This window comes from Lottia gigantea (genome assembly GCF_000327385.1).
Source record: "Lottia gigantea unplaced genomic scaffold LOTGIsca_50, whole genome shotgun sequence".
NCBI lineage: Eukaryota > Metazoa > Mollusca > Gastropoda > Lottiidae > Lottia > Lottia gigantea.
The window spans coordinates 615,558-631,938 of record NW_008709716.1 but is presented as its reverse complement, the minus strand read 5'-3'; the positions used below and the strand labels follow the sequence as shown (position 1 = coordinate 631,938).

General features: G+C 32.3%; 2 protein-coding genes across 2 annotated transcripts; one reads left to right on the top strand and one right to left on the bottom strand.

Moving 5' to 3' along the window:
- Positions 1–3,776: 3,776 nt before the first annotated feature.
- Positions 3,777–4,395, top strand: LOTGIDRAFT_125464 (hypothetical protein; the record flags this gene model as incomplete). Its single annotated transcript, XM_009062222.1, has 2 exons — positions 3,777–4,055; positions 4,201–4,395. Coding segments are annotated over 2 exons (474 nt in total), but the record flags the coding sequence as incomplete, so codon positions are not given.
- Positions 4,396–12,345: 7,950 nt separating this feature from the next.
- Positions 12,346–13,175, bottom strand: LOTGIDRAFT_193104 (hypothetical protein). The gene has a single exon (XM_009062221.1). It carries the CDS (start codon positions 13,146–13,148, stop codon positions 12,423–12,425), a length of 726 nt encoding a protein of 241 aa, XP_009060469.1. The 5' UTR covers positions 13,149–13,175; the 3' UTR covers positions 12,346–12,422.
- Positions 13,176–16,381: the final 3,206 nt, after the last annotated feature.

Sequence of the window (16,381 nt, the reverse complement as noted above, 5' to 3'; positions counted from 1 at the left end):
AGGCTAGTATTTGTTCGACATGGTGGAGTCTATGTTAGAGTTTCAACAAATCGTATTATCAAAGATTTTCCACAACCCAGTTTGGATACTGGTGTTACACATAATGATGTTTCCTCTTCTAATGCCACAAAACACTCTTCACAAGGGTCTAGCTGTCCAAATGTTTTCAGTGAAGTGATAGGTGAACCATCAGTAAATACCCCAGGTGACGTTGATACTCCTGAAAATGTTCATGGAGACAGCGAACATTGTGATATAGATGACATTCGTATAAAAAAGAATGATAAAATTCAGTTCAGAGTGTCGGAAAATGAGGATTGGAAGACGCAACAGTTCTCAGCAAAGCTGGCAAATCAACAGGTGCATACAGGCATTGGTTTAATGTTCAGTTAGACAATGGACAAACTCAAAGCCTTGATATGGAATCTATTAAATGGAAAAAGTTTGATGAGGAGTTTTGCTGTGTTCATGCCAACTTCTCAACATGGTAATCCAGACTGTGTACAGGCCAAGCTAGATGAATTGGAGAAATTGAAACTTTTTAAAACTTATGATGATGTTGTTGACCACAATGGCCAAGATAAAATTTCAACAAGGTGGGTTGTGACTAAAAAAGGTGATCAAGTCAAGGCTCGATTAGTAGCTCGTGGATTTCAAGAGGAACAATATATTCAAAGTGACTCCCCTACTATAGGCAAAAGTACAATGCGAACTTTTCTTGACATTGCTGCTTGTCAATTGTGGCCTGTTAAAACTACTGATATAAAATCAGCCTTCCTTCAGGGTAAGAAACTAGATAGGGATGTGTTTTTATCTCCTCCTGTCGAGGCAGATGTTGCTAAGGGTAAACTATGGAAATTAAACCACTGTCTTTATGGCTTAAATGATGCTGCCCGACAGTTCTATCAGAGTGTAAAAGATGAACTTCTTAAGTTAGGCTGTTAACAATGCACATCTGATCCTGCATTGTTTTATCTTAAAGATAGCAATGATTCTCTTATTGGTTTATTAGCATGTCATATTGATGATTTTTTACATGCTGGTGTCCCCAAGTTTGATGCATCAGTTATGACATGTTTACGTAAACGCTTCCTGGCTGGAAAATTAGCAGATACTAGTTTCACATATATATCGGTTTCAACTTGGTTCAATCTCAAGATGCTGTAACTCTAGATCAATCTTCTTACATGGAAGAATTAGGAACTGTTAAATTAGCCAGTGATAGAGGCACAACTAGCAAACTTTCCGAGGATGAATTAACTCTTCTTCGACGTCAAGTAGGTAAATTAAATTGGGCTGTGCAAGGGTCTAGACCCGATTTAGCATTCGAAATGATTGATTTAAGTACCAAATTAAAAAATGGTGAAATTAATGATTTAAAACGTGCCAATAAGGCTATTCTGAAACTTAAAGAGATAAATGCCTCCATACGTTTTCCTAATCTTGGAAATTATCAAAATTGGCATTTGGTCGTATTTTCTGATGCATCCCTTGGAAACATCTGTAATGGTGTTGGGAGTGTTGGTGCTCATTTGATATTGTTGGTGTCAACAAATAACTATTGCTCTCCTTTAAATTGGCAATCCAATAAAATCAAGAGAGTTGTTCGCTCTACAATAGCTGCTGAGTCCTTAAGTCTACAGGAAGCTTTAGAGGATGCAAGCTATTTAAAGCATTTAATTGAAGAAATCTTCTCATCAAAGACTATGTATAACATTCCCATTGAGGCATACATTGACAATAAGAGTGTTGTTGAAGCCATCTATTCAACTAAGATGGTGGACGATAAACGTTTAAGGCTAGATATAAGTGCTATTAAAGAATCTTTATCTTTAAAACAAATCACCTCTGTTAAATGGTGTCCCAGTGAGTTGCAATTAGCTAATTGCATGACTAAAAAAGGTGCTTCAGGAAGTGGGAGTATTTGTATTAACAGTTAATTATTTGTTGAATTTGGAGTTATAGTGGTTGTTATTTGTATTAACTTACATCATTACTTACCTTCTAGTATCCTGCTATCTGTTATTCTTGTCATTTCTTACAAAACTCAGCTTATTAAGTTTTAATCAAGTTTATTTTATCACATATCACCACCCTTCTGTAAAACTAACAGCGAATATTTCTGAACAAAGTATGGATTTTTTGGATACTACGGTATTCAAAGGACCAAGTTTCTCTCAAACAAACAAATTAGACATCAAAGTATTTTTTAAACCAACGGATACTCACCAACTTTTATATAAAAACTCTTTTCACCCAAAACATACTTTTACCGGAATAATCAAATCACAAATTTTGCGTTTTTTTAGAATTTGCACTCAAAAAGTAGATTTTGATGCAGCTTGTAGACTAGTTTTCAGTAAATTAAGAGAGAGGGGCTATTCCAAACGATTCTTGCGCAAAATTAAAAATGACACTGTTTTGGACCTTTTGAAAATTAATGATCCCCCTCCTCCAATAAATAACTTTGGTGCAATACCATGAAGAGGTTCTCGGTGTCGCACTTGTGAACATATCCATAAGACTCATTATTTTCAAAATAAAAAAAACGGAAAAATATTTGAAATTAAAGAACGTATCACGTGTACGGATAAAAACATCATTTACCTAATTTCGTGTAAAAAATGTGACAAACATTGCGTTGCGAACTCGATTTAGCGGCCATCGCTTTGATATAATTCATAGCAAAAATAGACCAATTTCTCATCATTTTAATTTACCTGACCATTCCATTGAAGACCTACTTATCATGCCTATTGAATACTAACTATGCTAACTTCACCTTATCTTGTATTGAACATTTATCTCTTTATTTGTGACCTTGGCCAGTGCTTTACATAGAAGTTTTTAGGAACTTCTTCACTCTTAACACTATTTACATTACCTTATTATTTTACACAGTCAACAATGGATCATTTGTACCTTCTGGATAGATCTTTTTTTAATGTTCATTTCTAAAAGAAAAGAGAAAAGAAAGTATTATTAATGATAAACTATTAACATTGATTCGTTTCTTATACTTACCGTCATTCCATGTTTTGTATATTTGGTTTTGCCTAATTGAGCATGCGCATTGTTATGTTGTTTTATGTTATGGCGCTCGATATGAGCCTGAATAAATGTGTGAACTGAAAAGTGATTTTGGATGAATTTAACATTTGCATCAAGCATCAGATTATAGACCCCAGATATATTATAGTCAGTGTTTACATCAAGCATCAGATTATAGACCCCAGGTATGTTATAATCAGTGTTTACATCAAGCATCAGATTATAGACCCCAGGTATGTTATAATCCGTGTCTACATCAAGTATCAGATTATAGACCCCAGGTATGTTATAATCAGTGTTTTACTTCAAGCATCAGATTATAGACCCCAGGTATGTTATAATCCGTGTTTACATCAAGCATCAGATTATAGACCCCAGGTATGTTGTAATCAGTGTTTACATCAAGTATCAGATTATAGACCCCAGGTATGTTATAATCAGTGTTTACATCAAGTATCAGATTATAGACCCCAGGTATGTTATAATCAGTGTTTTACATCAACAATCAGATTATAGACCCCAGGTATGTTATAATCGGTGTTTACATCAAGCATCAGATTATAGACCCCAGGTAAATTATAATCAGTGTTTACATCAAGCATCAGATTATAGACCCCAGGTATATTATAATCCGTGTTTACATCAAGCATCAGATTATAGACCCCAGGTATGTTATAATCAGTGTTTTACATCAAGCATCAGATTATAGACCCCAGGTATGTTATAATCAGTGTTTACATCAAGTATCAGATTATAGACCCCATGTATGTTATAATTGGTGTCTACATCAAGTATCAGATTATAGACCCCAGGTATGTTATAATCAGTGTTTACATCAAGCATCAGATTATAGACCCCAGGTAAATTATAATCAGTGTTTACATCAAGCATCAGATTATAGACCCCAGGTATATTATAATCAGTGTTTACATCAAGCATCAGATTATAGATCCCAGGTATATTATAATCAGTGTTTACATCAAGCATCAGATTATAGACCCCGGGTATGTTATAATCAGTGTTTTACATCAAGCATCAGATTATAGACCCCAGGTATGTTATAATCAGTGTTTACATCAAGCATCAGATTATAGACCCCAGGTATATTATAATCAGTGTTTACATCAAGCATCAGATTATTGACCCCAGGTATGTTATAATCAGTGTTTACATCAAGTATCAGATTATAGACCCCAGGTATGTTATAATCAGTGTCTACATCAAGTATCAGATTATAGACCCCAGGTATGTTATAATCAGTGTTTACATCAAGTATCAGATTATAGACCCCAGGTATGTTATAATCGGTGTCTACATCAGGTATCAGATTATAGACCCAAGTGAGATGATGAGATGAGAATTCTCAAAGAATGTTTGTGGACAGCTACAAATTAAAGCCTTTTGATTGTTATTGGTATGAAACAGATTTGTTTTCTGTAGGTGTATATCTCTTTCTTTTAGTCGCATGAAATATGCAAAAGATTAAAATCAGCAGAATTATATTGTTTAAAAGAATTTCGTCCAATATCAGTTGGTACCACAGTAGAATGTATAACATATCAGGTAAGTCATCTATATAAACTGTGAAATATTATTGTCTGTATATTGCTTGATTCATGCATTTAGTTTTTGATTGCGGTTAATATAACTTCTATAAGTTTACTTTGGCGAATTTATAATCAATAATGATACATAATTTTATCAACATTAACATTGGGTCCCATATGTTTCAACCATGCATTTTAGTAAGCATGCAATATTAAACCAGAATAGAATATGTGAAGCCTGAAGATGTTTTTATTTATTTATTAGCCAATCAATTCCCATGAGGGTAAATTATGGATTGCAAGTGGTGATAATGATATTATGCAGTTTGGATGGTTAAATTTATTAGATTATAGAGATGAATATAAGGTAATCAAAGTGACAACTAAGTTTTGACATGTGTACGATACTACATGAGTAATTAAATTTTTACATTTTATTACAGGGGCCTTATTCTCGAAAACTTAAATCTCTTAAAACCAGTTGTAAGTTAAAATTTTGGCTTAAGATTTTGTTAAGTCGTATTCTCTAAACCTATTTACAACGTGATTTTAACTTAAAACGATTTTAACTTAAAACACCATTTACCCTGTTTTAAACTAAAATCGAAACAAAATGGCGGCAAAACAAGTGATGATTAAAACGATTTGGGGAAGAGAAATTGGCCTTAATTGTGCTCATTATTAATAGTATATCCGGGGTGAAGAAAATGTGGAATGGGAAATGGGGAGCCATGGGCCTTGACAATGCCTAGTTAGATGTCTTGACAAACTATTTTTTTCCATGTGAATACATTTTTTTTATTAAGGACACAATACATAGATAACATGACAGTAGTTAACTAACAGTCTATACATCGTTTTTCACTTGGTAATTGTTGCCTCTTTTGCACCATTTCGAATTCGAGTCTTTTTTTGATGGTTAGTCTATCTAAGTTTTAATTGGCAGGCCTAACTAGGCCTAGGCTAAACTTGTGGATTGATCACAGAAACTCTTTTTAAGTTGAGGTGGCATCCCTGAAAAGATAAATAATATTAATTGATTTAAATTGAGAAAATATATTTTTGACTTACTTACATTAGGCCTCAAAGATCAGTGTTGTAGGCTATATTTTAGCATACATGTATGTAGATCTAGGTCTATATTAATTTTCTTGGTCTAGCCTAGGCCAATTTCACTTTAAGCAACTCAATTTGTTGTTTTGCACTCTGTTTTTATCTACATAACAGTCTCTAGGCCTATGTCTCTTACTTTCTATCTATTAACCTACGGAAGGCCATTATTATGTCTAAGCGGTATCACTATCAGTAAGATTCTATATGAGCCTTGACAAGTCAAGTCAAATTTAGTAGACTAATATTAACTAAGAGCCAAGAGGTCGAACTTGACTCCACAATCGAAAGCGACTCTAATCTAATCATACTAACGTCGCTCAATCTGCATGTCACAAAAGCAAGTCAAGAGTTCGAGAGTCAAATGATTTTTTTACGAATTTACTCAAGCAATAATTACCGATTTGTGTTTGTTGACATCGGGGATTCTCCACTCTACACTCTACTACTCTCTCACTCATGCTGTCTCGGAGTCGCTGGTCCGTTGTTTTCTCATGCTTCATAATTAATGGAATCCATCAGTAACATCAGTTATCAGTTTGTAGTTTTAGTAGTAGGGTGAATTAAGAAGATAAAAGTGTGCTTGGATATGTCAGCATTTAAGGTCATCCACGCACATTAATAATGTAAGAAATTCATAAAAATCCCTTTGACGTCTCTTTGTTTTGATGTGGGACAAAATGGCGGCTTGACGGCAGACTGACCTTGTGTCTTTACAGACGACGATTTGATTGGTTGGATAAATTACGACGTCATAACTTGATTGACAGGTCAGGACTATCTATCACTAAAATCAAATTTTAAATTAAAACTCATTTTGAAGAATACCCCTTTATTTAAGTTAAAATCGAATTTTAACTAAATCAATTTTAGTGATTTTAAGTTAAGCCGTCGAGAATAAGGCCCCAGATTTTAAAGAAAAAATGTTGACTGAAAAATGATTCATGTTTTAACTCCATTGATATTGTAGGGCACCATGTTTCCTTATGGTAGAATTTTATCTATGCTGCCCATAGATGAGCAGTATATATTATTGGGTACTCAAATGGGTAAAATATGGGTCTTTGATGCATTATTGTGCAAGTTAGCACATTCTACTGAAGTTTTACCTGATTCTGTATTATCACTACATCATTTTAAAAGGTAATTTTGATAGATATTTTTACTCTTAGTTATATTATATTTATTTCAATTGACAATTAGTGTAGCATAGCTTTCACACCACATTCAATCAATTAATTTGTTCATTGTTTATAAATGGCATAATAATGATAATGATATCCTCATGATAATTGTTTTGGATTGTCAATTACAGAGAAAAGAAAAATGATATGGTGTTTGCTGGATTAGCTAATGGTTCATTGGCATTCTTTCCCTTATCTGAAATATTACAGGTAAGTCCAAGAATTGTATACTGGTACTAGTAGTGTCTCTCTCTAACAAAATATTAGAATGGAAAGATTCCTACCAAAGGTTAAACTTCTCCCTTTTATTTTTATGAATTACATTTCAACAATGGAGAGTTCAGTTAATTCTATAGCCAGAAGTTGTCCAAAATGCAATGAAAATGCTAATGAAAACTTCTATCTGTTTTTTGTTAATTGTATAGGAACCTGATACATTACCTTTACCCCCGATGGTGTTAGGGTTATCACATGAACCTGTACGATGTATAGCAAAATATAAAGATAAAACTGTAACATCAGTTGGTACAAAGGTAGTTATTATTGGTATTGGTATGAATGCTGAGAACAAATTTGATACCAGATCACTAGAAGAAAGGTGATACACAGTTTTTTCTTGAAAGTTTCTGTATAAATTTATTTTATCATTTTTTTTTCTATTTTGAAATATTATTTTAGGCTAATATTGATAAAAGAAAGCTTAATCTGCATAATCTTATCTTTCTTTTTCAGAAATATGACATATAGCACACCTATTTTAACCATGGCAATAGGGAAATATTTATACATATCAAAACGTCAATCTAGTGTAGTAGAAATGTGGGATATAAAGAGAAGTAAACTCCGTGATAAATGTGATATTCAAAAGATATTTAAGTAAGTATTGTTGGTTTGGTTTAAAATAAACATAGTGGAATAAATTTTGATGGTTTGATTACTTATTATTTCAAATGTGGGCTAATTCCCATAGACCTATTGCCACATACATTTTGCAGTAGTCCATATCTGTTGGTGGATCCCAATGGGTTGGTTTTTTTAAGGGCAATGAAAACTATACTCTTACCTGATTATTTCATCAAAGTGTTAGTAAAATTATTAATTAGATGGTACAATTATTATATTGAATACAACACTTCCTCATCCATAGAATAAATACACTTTCAAATTTTACAAGGGTTTGGAAAGAAATATTTGTTTTTTTTTTTCTCAGTCTCCAACAGCATCAGAGTAGAATAACAGCAATGGTATTATGTGATAAGAAAGAGTTATGGATTGGTACAGGAGGTGGTCAGATTGTTATTGTTGATAGTTTATTGTTATCTCCCTTAGTAATGACAGCACGTCATACAGCATCAATACGCTGTCTTATGTGTATTCACCTTAAAGGTACAGTAATAGATGCCAGCATAGGTCAAGATAGTAGCTTTACATATTTCAACCTGGTTTTGTTGCTATGATACATGTTTCCAGAACTGACTTTGAAAAAATCATTTTTGTGTAAGCAATACAGATTAATATGCACGTTGACATCAACAAGTTGAAAACCTCTGTCATGGCAAACTTTCCTTCATTTCATAGTACATGTCATTTACTCTCTTTATTAGCAAAAACCTGAGCAAAAATTTTTTGTAGTTAAATAGTCCGTTTTGAGGTCTAATAACTGTAATGTATGTGAGAGAGTATTAAAGACTAGCTATAATTGTAGAAAGAGATGAAGATTGTATAATATTAAGTGGGGGTTTAGGATTTCGACGTACCCCAGATACAGATATAGATAGAGGTAAGAAGGTTGTTAGTTATAGGACTGACAGAAAGTATCCTTGGCACCTTTATAAGCTAGCAACATTCATTTTTATACGCCAACATCTCTCTTTGTGGACGTATATTGTCGGCCCCCCTGTCCGTCCGTCGGTCCGTCAACATTTGCTTGTAAACGCTCTAAAAACTAGAATCAAATGAAATTCGGTATGTGTATACATATTCATAAAACAAAGATGAAGTTCGAATTAGAGCTTCTTTTGACCGTTAGAAGCAGAGTTATTGCCCTTGCCCCAAAATCTTGAATATGCTATTAATCTCTTGGTTTTCAACTGATTTTGATGAAACTTAAAATGGATGTTATTGGACCTAAATCGAAAGGTTTGAGAAAGTTTAGTAAACTTCTGATTAAATTTAAGGCTTTTTCAAGATTTAGGCCTCTTACGTCAGTTTTGAGGAGTTATCGCCCTTTAACCTCTATACAGTAAGTGCTTCTATCAACATCAATTGCTTGTAAATGCTCTAAAAACTAGATTTTTTGATGGAATCAAATGAAATTCGGTATGTGTATACATATTCATAAAACAAAGATGAAGTTCGAATTAGAGCTACTTTCGACCGTTAGAAGCAGAGTTATTGTCCTTGCCCCAAAATCTTGAATATGCTATTACTCTCTTGGTTTTCAACCGATTTTGATGAAACTTAAAATGGATGTTATTGGACCTAAATCGAAAGGTTTGAGAAAGTTTAGTATACTTCTGATTAAATTTAAGGCTTTTTCAAGATTTAGGCCTCTTACGTCAGTTTTGAGGAGTTATCGCCCTTTAACCTCTATACAGTAAGTGCTTCTATCAACATCAATTGCTTGTAAACGCTTTAAAAACTAGATTTTTTGATGGAATCAAATGAAATTCAGTACATATTCATAAAACAAAGATGAAGTTCGAATTAGAGCTACTTTCAACCGTTAGAAGCAGAGTTGTCCCAAAATCTTGAATATGCTATTACTCTCTTGGTTTTCAACCGATTTTGATGAAACTTAAAATGGATGTTTCATTTTTACCATCTGCATGCCGTGATCCACTATCTTATTTGATCCATTGCCCATTACATGAAATCTGTCCATTTCTCTTATGCCTCCATTATTTCAACATATACATTTGTTAACGAGTGCTAACGATTCTGATTTTGTTTTTTTGTGTTTTTTTTAAAACATATAGCCTATGCTTAGGTATTATGTATTATGTTGAAGCATTTTAGTATTGGGGTTGAATATCATGATTAGTTAAAGATGTAATGAAATTTCCTTAATGCCTTTTTATGAAACCTACAATTCCATATTTACAGTATAATACCAAGACTCATCAATTCAAAATTATTCTTTATGAATTTGTGGTTAAACCTCATAAAATAATTTCTTTTTCTTTTTAGAGAATCAATATGGCTGTATAGCTGTATGGGATTCCAATTTACCTCAAATAGTTAAATCATATCAACCTAACAGTGAAACTAGAAAACTTTCTAAAGCTGAGAGTAGATGACATGATTTGGAAACCTGATTTGGAAAATAATTTGTGCATGTGTAGAAATGGGTTCTCTAATGTGAGAACATATTTCCGAACTAACAATGTGGTGTCATCTTCACAATAGTGTTTTATTTTTTTAGTGTTAGGGTGTATTGAGACGAGTCTCAATGAAAGCACTGGCCTAGGTCACAGAGCAATAGATAAGTCTATTAATTATGTGAAAATTAGTCAGTCATTAGTATGATTTTAGTTGAAAAGACACACTCACAAACATACACTGTATGTTATATAATATACTGTATATAGCCTTTTAGTGTTATTATACATTGAATCAAAAGGTCAAAGGGTATATTGTAGGTGTAAATGATTTTTGAACAGTTAAATAAAACAGCCATAAAGTATAATCCTTTAGCGACATTTAGGGGTAGAGATCATATTAAATAACACAATTTTATGGTAAACTACTCCTTAGTTTTATTACATTCAGGTGAAGATGACAATGTAGATTGTTGAAACGTAGTGTGTAATAAAACTAAGGAGTAGTTTACCATAAAATTGTGTTCCGTTATTTAAAGCCATAAAGTATGTGCAAGACAACAATTTAGTGTTCCTGAGAAAGAATTCCAATATTATTATTGATATGTGATATTAACCATTGTTTGTTACAAATTTACCAGTGATTTTAGGTTATGTGTAGTGGATTTTAATGCTTATGAAGCTTCTTTGATTTAATCTGGATCAATATTTGCATATTACGTTATTGTTATCTTTTTATTTTTGCAAAGACCTAAATAAATGGAGAATAGAAATATGTTATGTAGAGTTACAAGGATATGATTGACCAACTTTTAAAAAAAAGATATCTAATGTATTGCAGTTTTAATAAGGCTTAATTTGGAAGAAAATCAAATGTCATTTCAAAAGATCATTAAGAATTCATTATCAGAAAAGTGCTCATATACCTGATATTCAGGTCTTTCAATCGGTTAGATGGGTTGCCAGCTTTTATTCTTCTATTACCATTCTTATGAAATTATTTTTAAAAAACAATTCCAATATATTTTTATACACCCACATGGAGATATTTTCTTGTAGGCATGATGGAGGCTACAGTTTTTATCTGATCTCGATGAAACTTATATTGCATGTATATATTGATGAGATTTCTGTCAAGTTTAAAATTGGTAATAATTGGATGAACGATTTCAGAGTTATTGCCCTTAAGAATGCATCAAATTAAGCTTGTATGCACGATAGAGGCTACAGTTTTTGTTCTTGTGAGTATGTCAATGAGACCTTGTTCATTATTGAATTTGATGATAATTTGATTTGATATCCCAAAGTTCATTATAAAGTCACTAAAGACTGTTATCATTTCTGACAGCTGGTAGTGGGGTATCTTACCTTGCCTGGCAAGCTATATATATTTTTTATGTGATCATGTTACAATATGTATTTGAATTGTTATTGTTAATGTTTATTAAACCTGTGATACATTTTTTTTATTATGAAATAATAACTTGTAAAGAGCAATAATAAAATATTAACACTTTAATAATGTTTTTTAAATGGCCATAATACACTGGAAAAACTCCGGAGCCTTCATCAGTAATGACCCACACAGTCTTACACACCTTTCTGTAGCTTGGCTACCTTAATAACACCAATGATATATGTCATAATATTCCCAATATCCCTTTTAGTCTTGAATATATGTAAATAATCTTTTTTGTATATCACAGAGTATCTAAAAATGACAAGTCATCATTTTAACATTTAAACGTGGATAATTCTGGAGTCTAATGGATTTGATGGCTCAAATTTCTATGGTGAGATGTCAACACTATAAATGATTGGCTTATCTAGAAAATCCTGTTTCTGAGGCTAAAGTATGATTGGTTCAAGAAATGGCGCATCTGTCTCTTTAAGTTCAGCTAGTAGAAAAAGAGTTGCCTAATGTTTTGCTTCATCAGCTGGTAAAACTGTATCCCAGCCTCCTGTTTCACTTCTAAGTTTGTCAACAACTATTATCTTAATTAGGACATCATTACAGGAAAGAAAAGTAATGAACAGAAACTGATGGTTGAGGGTTGAGGGTTTCTTCATTCGACACAATAATTCATGTTGTTAAGAAATGGGCCCAAACTCCCCATTTAAGCTTTTATTTGCCAAATACATATAGAAAATGATATAATTCAATAAATGTCCTTTCTGCACTTGATAAGTCTTTAAATTTAAATACCCTTTTAATTCATATGATATTTCTCTTTATGTTTCTGTAAAACCTTCTCATAAACACATTGAAATACACATAAATTACACTTATATCTAGCATTAATATGTGTTTTATAATGTTTATTTAAGTTATGTTTATCACGAAATAACCTATCACAACCTTCCCAACTACATTGTAATGTCTTCTTCTTAGTTTTTATTTGAGTTTTTAGATGAGAATAGTTCATATGATCAGTTAAATTAGATCGCTGTTTAAATCTCTTTGAACACTCTGCACATTGAAAAGGTCGAGTATTTGTATGAGTAAGTTTATGCCGCTTTAACTTTTCTAAAGAAATAAATTCTTTATCACAAACATCACACTTGACTTTTAGAACTTTCTCAGTGTGAGATGATGCTATATGAATTTTCATAGTTCTTTGTTGTTTGCATTGGAAACTGCATGAATTGCATGATAAAAGAGATCTTTCTACATTATGTTTTGATTCAATGTGACACTTTAACAATTTAGTTGTCTTAGTGCGGAATGTGCACTTATTACACTGGAACACTTTTTTAATCTTAGAATTGGCAGGGAAATCTGTGGTTGTGAATGAATGCAAAGAACCCTCTGATTTACTGGTATGAGCATCATTTTGTTCAGTTTGAATGTCATTGTCTGATATTCTTTTAGTGGAATAAATGTCCTGGCATTCTGTATTGAGAGCTTTTGGTTTACTGTCATTCCTTGAAGTCATAGGCTTTTCAACTCCAATCTTAGCATTAGCTCCCAAACTGACTTTTCTATGTAATTGTAGGGTTGAACTATTGTCAATAGCAACAGAAGTATTGAGAGAAGAATTGCTATGACTATTTTCACCCTGATTATTTTGTCTCTTTAAACACCTTTTAGTGTGTCTATTTAAAAGTTTTAAACAAGTTGTTTTAAATTGACACAGTGTACATTGATATGGCTTCTCAATTTTGTGAACTTCTTTTAAATGGTCTTTTAATTTCTTGTCAGTTTTGAAAAATTCTCCACAATTTAAACAATAAATCTTTGACTCAACTTCATTAAGAGGTGAAATTGCTGCTTCAGGAAAAGAAATACGAAGATGAACATTTTGTCCTATTAATGATGGTCCTATATAAGACTGTTGTACAGGAGGAACAGAATAACATTCATCATCTTGACATTCCAAATACAAATCAACAGGATTATGTAAAATAGGTATATCAGTGGTATCTATATTAGATAAATCCCAGTCAAAATAATCTGTAGCGGTAGTAGTAGAGATATCACATACTGGTAATACTTCTCTTTCTTCCATTTTAATCAAACCATGTTATCTTTTGTTTAATCTAATATAAAGAAAGAAAAAAATAAACATTAAAATCTTCTAACATACAAAATGTGATTTTTAACTTAATTTACCAGGAGGCCTACATAGAAAATTGTTTTTAACACAATAAAAGGCTAATGGCATATGTACATATATATTATCTAAAGCAAGTAGCCTAAGGGTTGATAGTCAACCATTGAATTCTCTTTAACTACCATTTTCACTCTTACTACTATATTTTATTTGAAAAATGAAACGGATAACAGTCTTTGCCTTAATTAGATATTGTGAAAGCTTATAATTTACAACAGGGCTTACAGACATTTACGAAAGAAAATATTTTCTGTTACTTCTTTCTGCAATTATTAATTGGTAAATTAAAAGTCAGGACAATCACATTGGTCGGAGAGTAATGGATAGGCGTTCACTACCACAGTGAGCTCAGAATTGATTTTATTTTTTCACTCACCAAAACGTCTATTCTGATACAAATTCCAAGAAATTTAAATTTAAGTCCAGAAAAGTGCCAGAAGTTAAGAATATAGGCTTCTACAAAAATTTTGATTACATCTCACAATGATAACTCACCATTCAACATATGAGTTGAATCCTTTTCAAATGTCTGTAAAGTTCATTATTAGGCCTGCTTTTCCATTAAGATCACTGAAAGATACAAGTTTTAAAATTAATTAAAAAGGTAAACAAGGCCATTAGGTCGCTTATGCCTATGTAAATTGTTTAAAAATATTCTATGATGTAAGCGATATATTTAGATAATCTCGATTTGCCAGACGAAAGACCATTTGGCTATTTTCATCTGTTCTCTGGATGATCGAAAATGTTCCAGACATTTCTGTACATCCGGGTTCTGTTTTCTAAAAACATGGCAGCCGTCTGCAGGTTGGTTATATCGACAATCACCATATATCTCTAAATTTCTGAAGACACCGGGCTGTGTTTCTTAACATAAAATTTCATGGAAAAGTTTTACAACAAAATCATCCCGAAGTGAGAATTTTTGGCCAGTTCTGTATAAATTTGTCCTAAACCATCGCCCTCTTTCCGCCATTTTTGTAAGAAATTTCCAATTTATTTTTCCTCGTCAAAAACATAATAAATATTTTGAATTTTCACTCCAATATTTCCTACTTATTCATGTTAATTCGTCGGCCTGTTTGTAGAAATAATTCTCATTGATTTTATATGAATTAAGAAACTTGAACTGTATTCTTTTGAAAGCAAGAATAAGAAAGCAATTGAATGGTCTTGGCCTCACTCTAAGTAAATTTTGAATAGAGTCTTAGTAGGAGCACGTGGTACAGGAAAGCTTTTTTCAATGGGCCTACAGAATATAGGCTATGTAGTGAATACCATGCAATATGAATATTATATCTATAAGCTCATTGTTTCAGAATGGCATATTTCCAATATTTTTTACTTGATTTTGTTTTTAAATAGATCTAACCAATCCAATTTCTATGGACCTGATATGTAGAAAATATTTTATTATTAATTTCCAATTAGATGAATCGACTCAAATGTGAAGGTCAATCATGAATTTTTAGGGAACTAATTTAATTCTGACATCAGTCTTCATAGTGGTTGATTTTTATTATCATTTACTGGTTGATCACATTTGCTAAGTTTACTTTAAAAGGATTAGGCTTGCAAAAAAAAACAGTTTGATTTAAAACAAAATCAACATCACTTGCCATTGAAGAATTAAATGAAATGAATGGAGTTTTACGTCCTACTTTTCTGTACCATGTGGGCTAATGAAGACGGGCAACGCCGTGCAGGGTGCAATGAGGGAAATTTTGCTAGGACAGCGGCATAAGCCTGCTTTTTTTTCTATTTCCAACTGTCGAAGGATCTTTAATGTGCACAGCCTGTAGCACACGGGGCCTCGGTTTATTGTCACATCCGAACGACTAGACGCTTTTTCCATGTCAGCCCCTCTTGCCTGCATCACTGACAGGGGGAAACCGGGTTGAAAAATCCGAAGGTATTATCTCGACCTATGCGGGGATAATAATATAATAATATTCTATTCACTTTGCATCAGTGACAATAGAAATATTCAGAAATAAAAAATCAGTTCGGCTAAGCATAGTGACTTGTAACAGTTGAGTGTTGAAGACTATGATGCAAAACTTGTAAGATAAAAATAATCATGATACTAAAAAATAAACTGAATTTTAATGTTGTTTAACTCTTTGACAGTGTGCTCCAAATGTCAAGTTATCAAGGTTACCTTACATTTGTACATTTGGACATGGATGAATTCAAGCCTAACATGCAAATTGGATTAGGAATAGGGTTTCTTTGTATATATATATATATATATATACTCATTTGTTTTGAATTCACAAGGACAATTTAGTTTTGCACTATAAAATACACTTCAGATGCATTGATATGAACTACTTACTAATCGGATTAAGATTGATTATGAACAATAGCTTTATATGAATGATTCTTATTGTGTAGAATATTAATTAGATTAAATCAGCAATCAATTACGGTACTTCATTTCTGAATGTGAACAAAATGTTCCATCCTAACAGTAAAAAAGCTTCTGTAGATATTGGTTATTTGAATGACTTACATTTATAAATTTTATAAATTTGAAAATGTTTTCTTTTTAT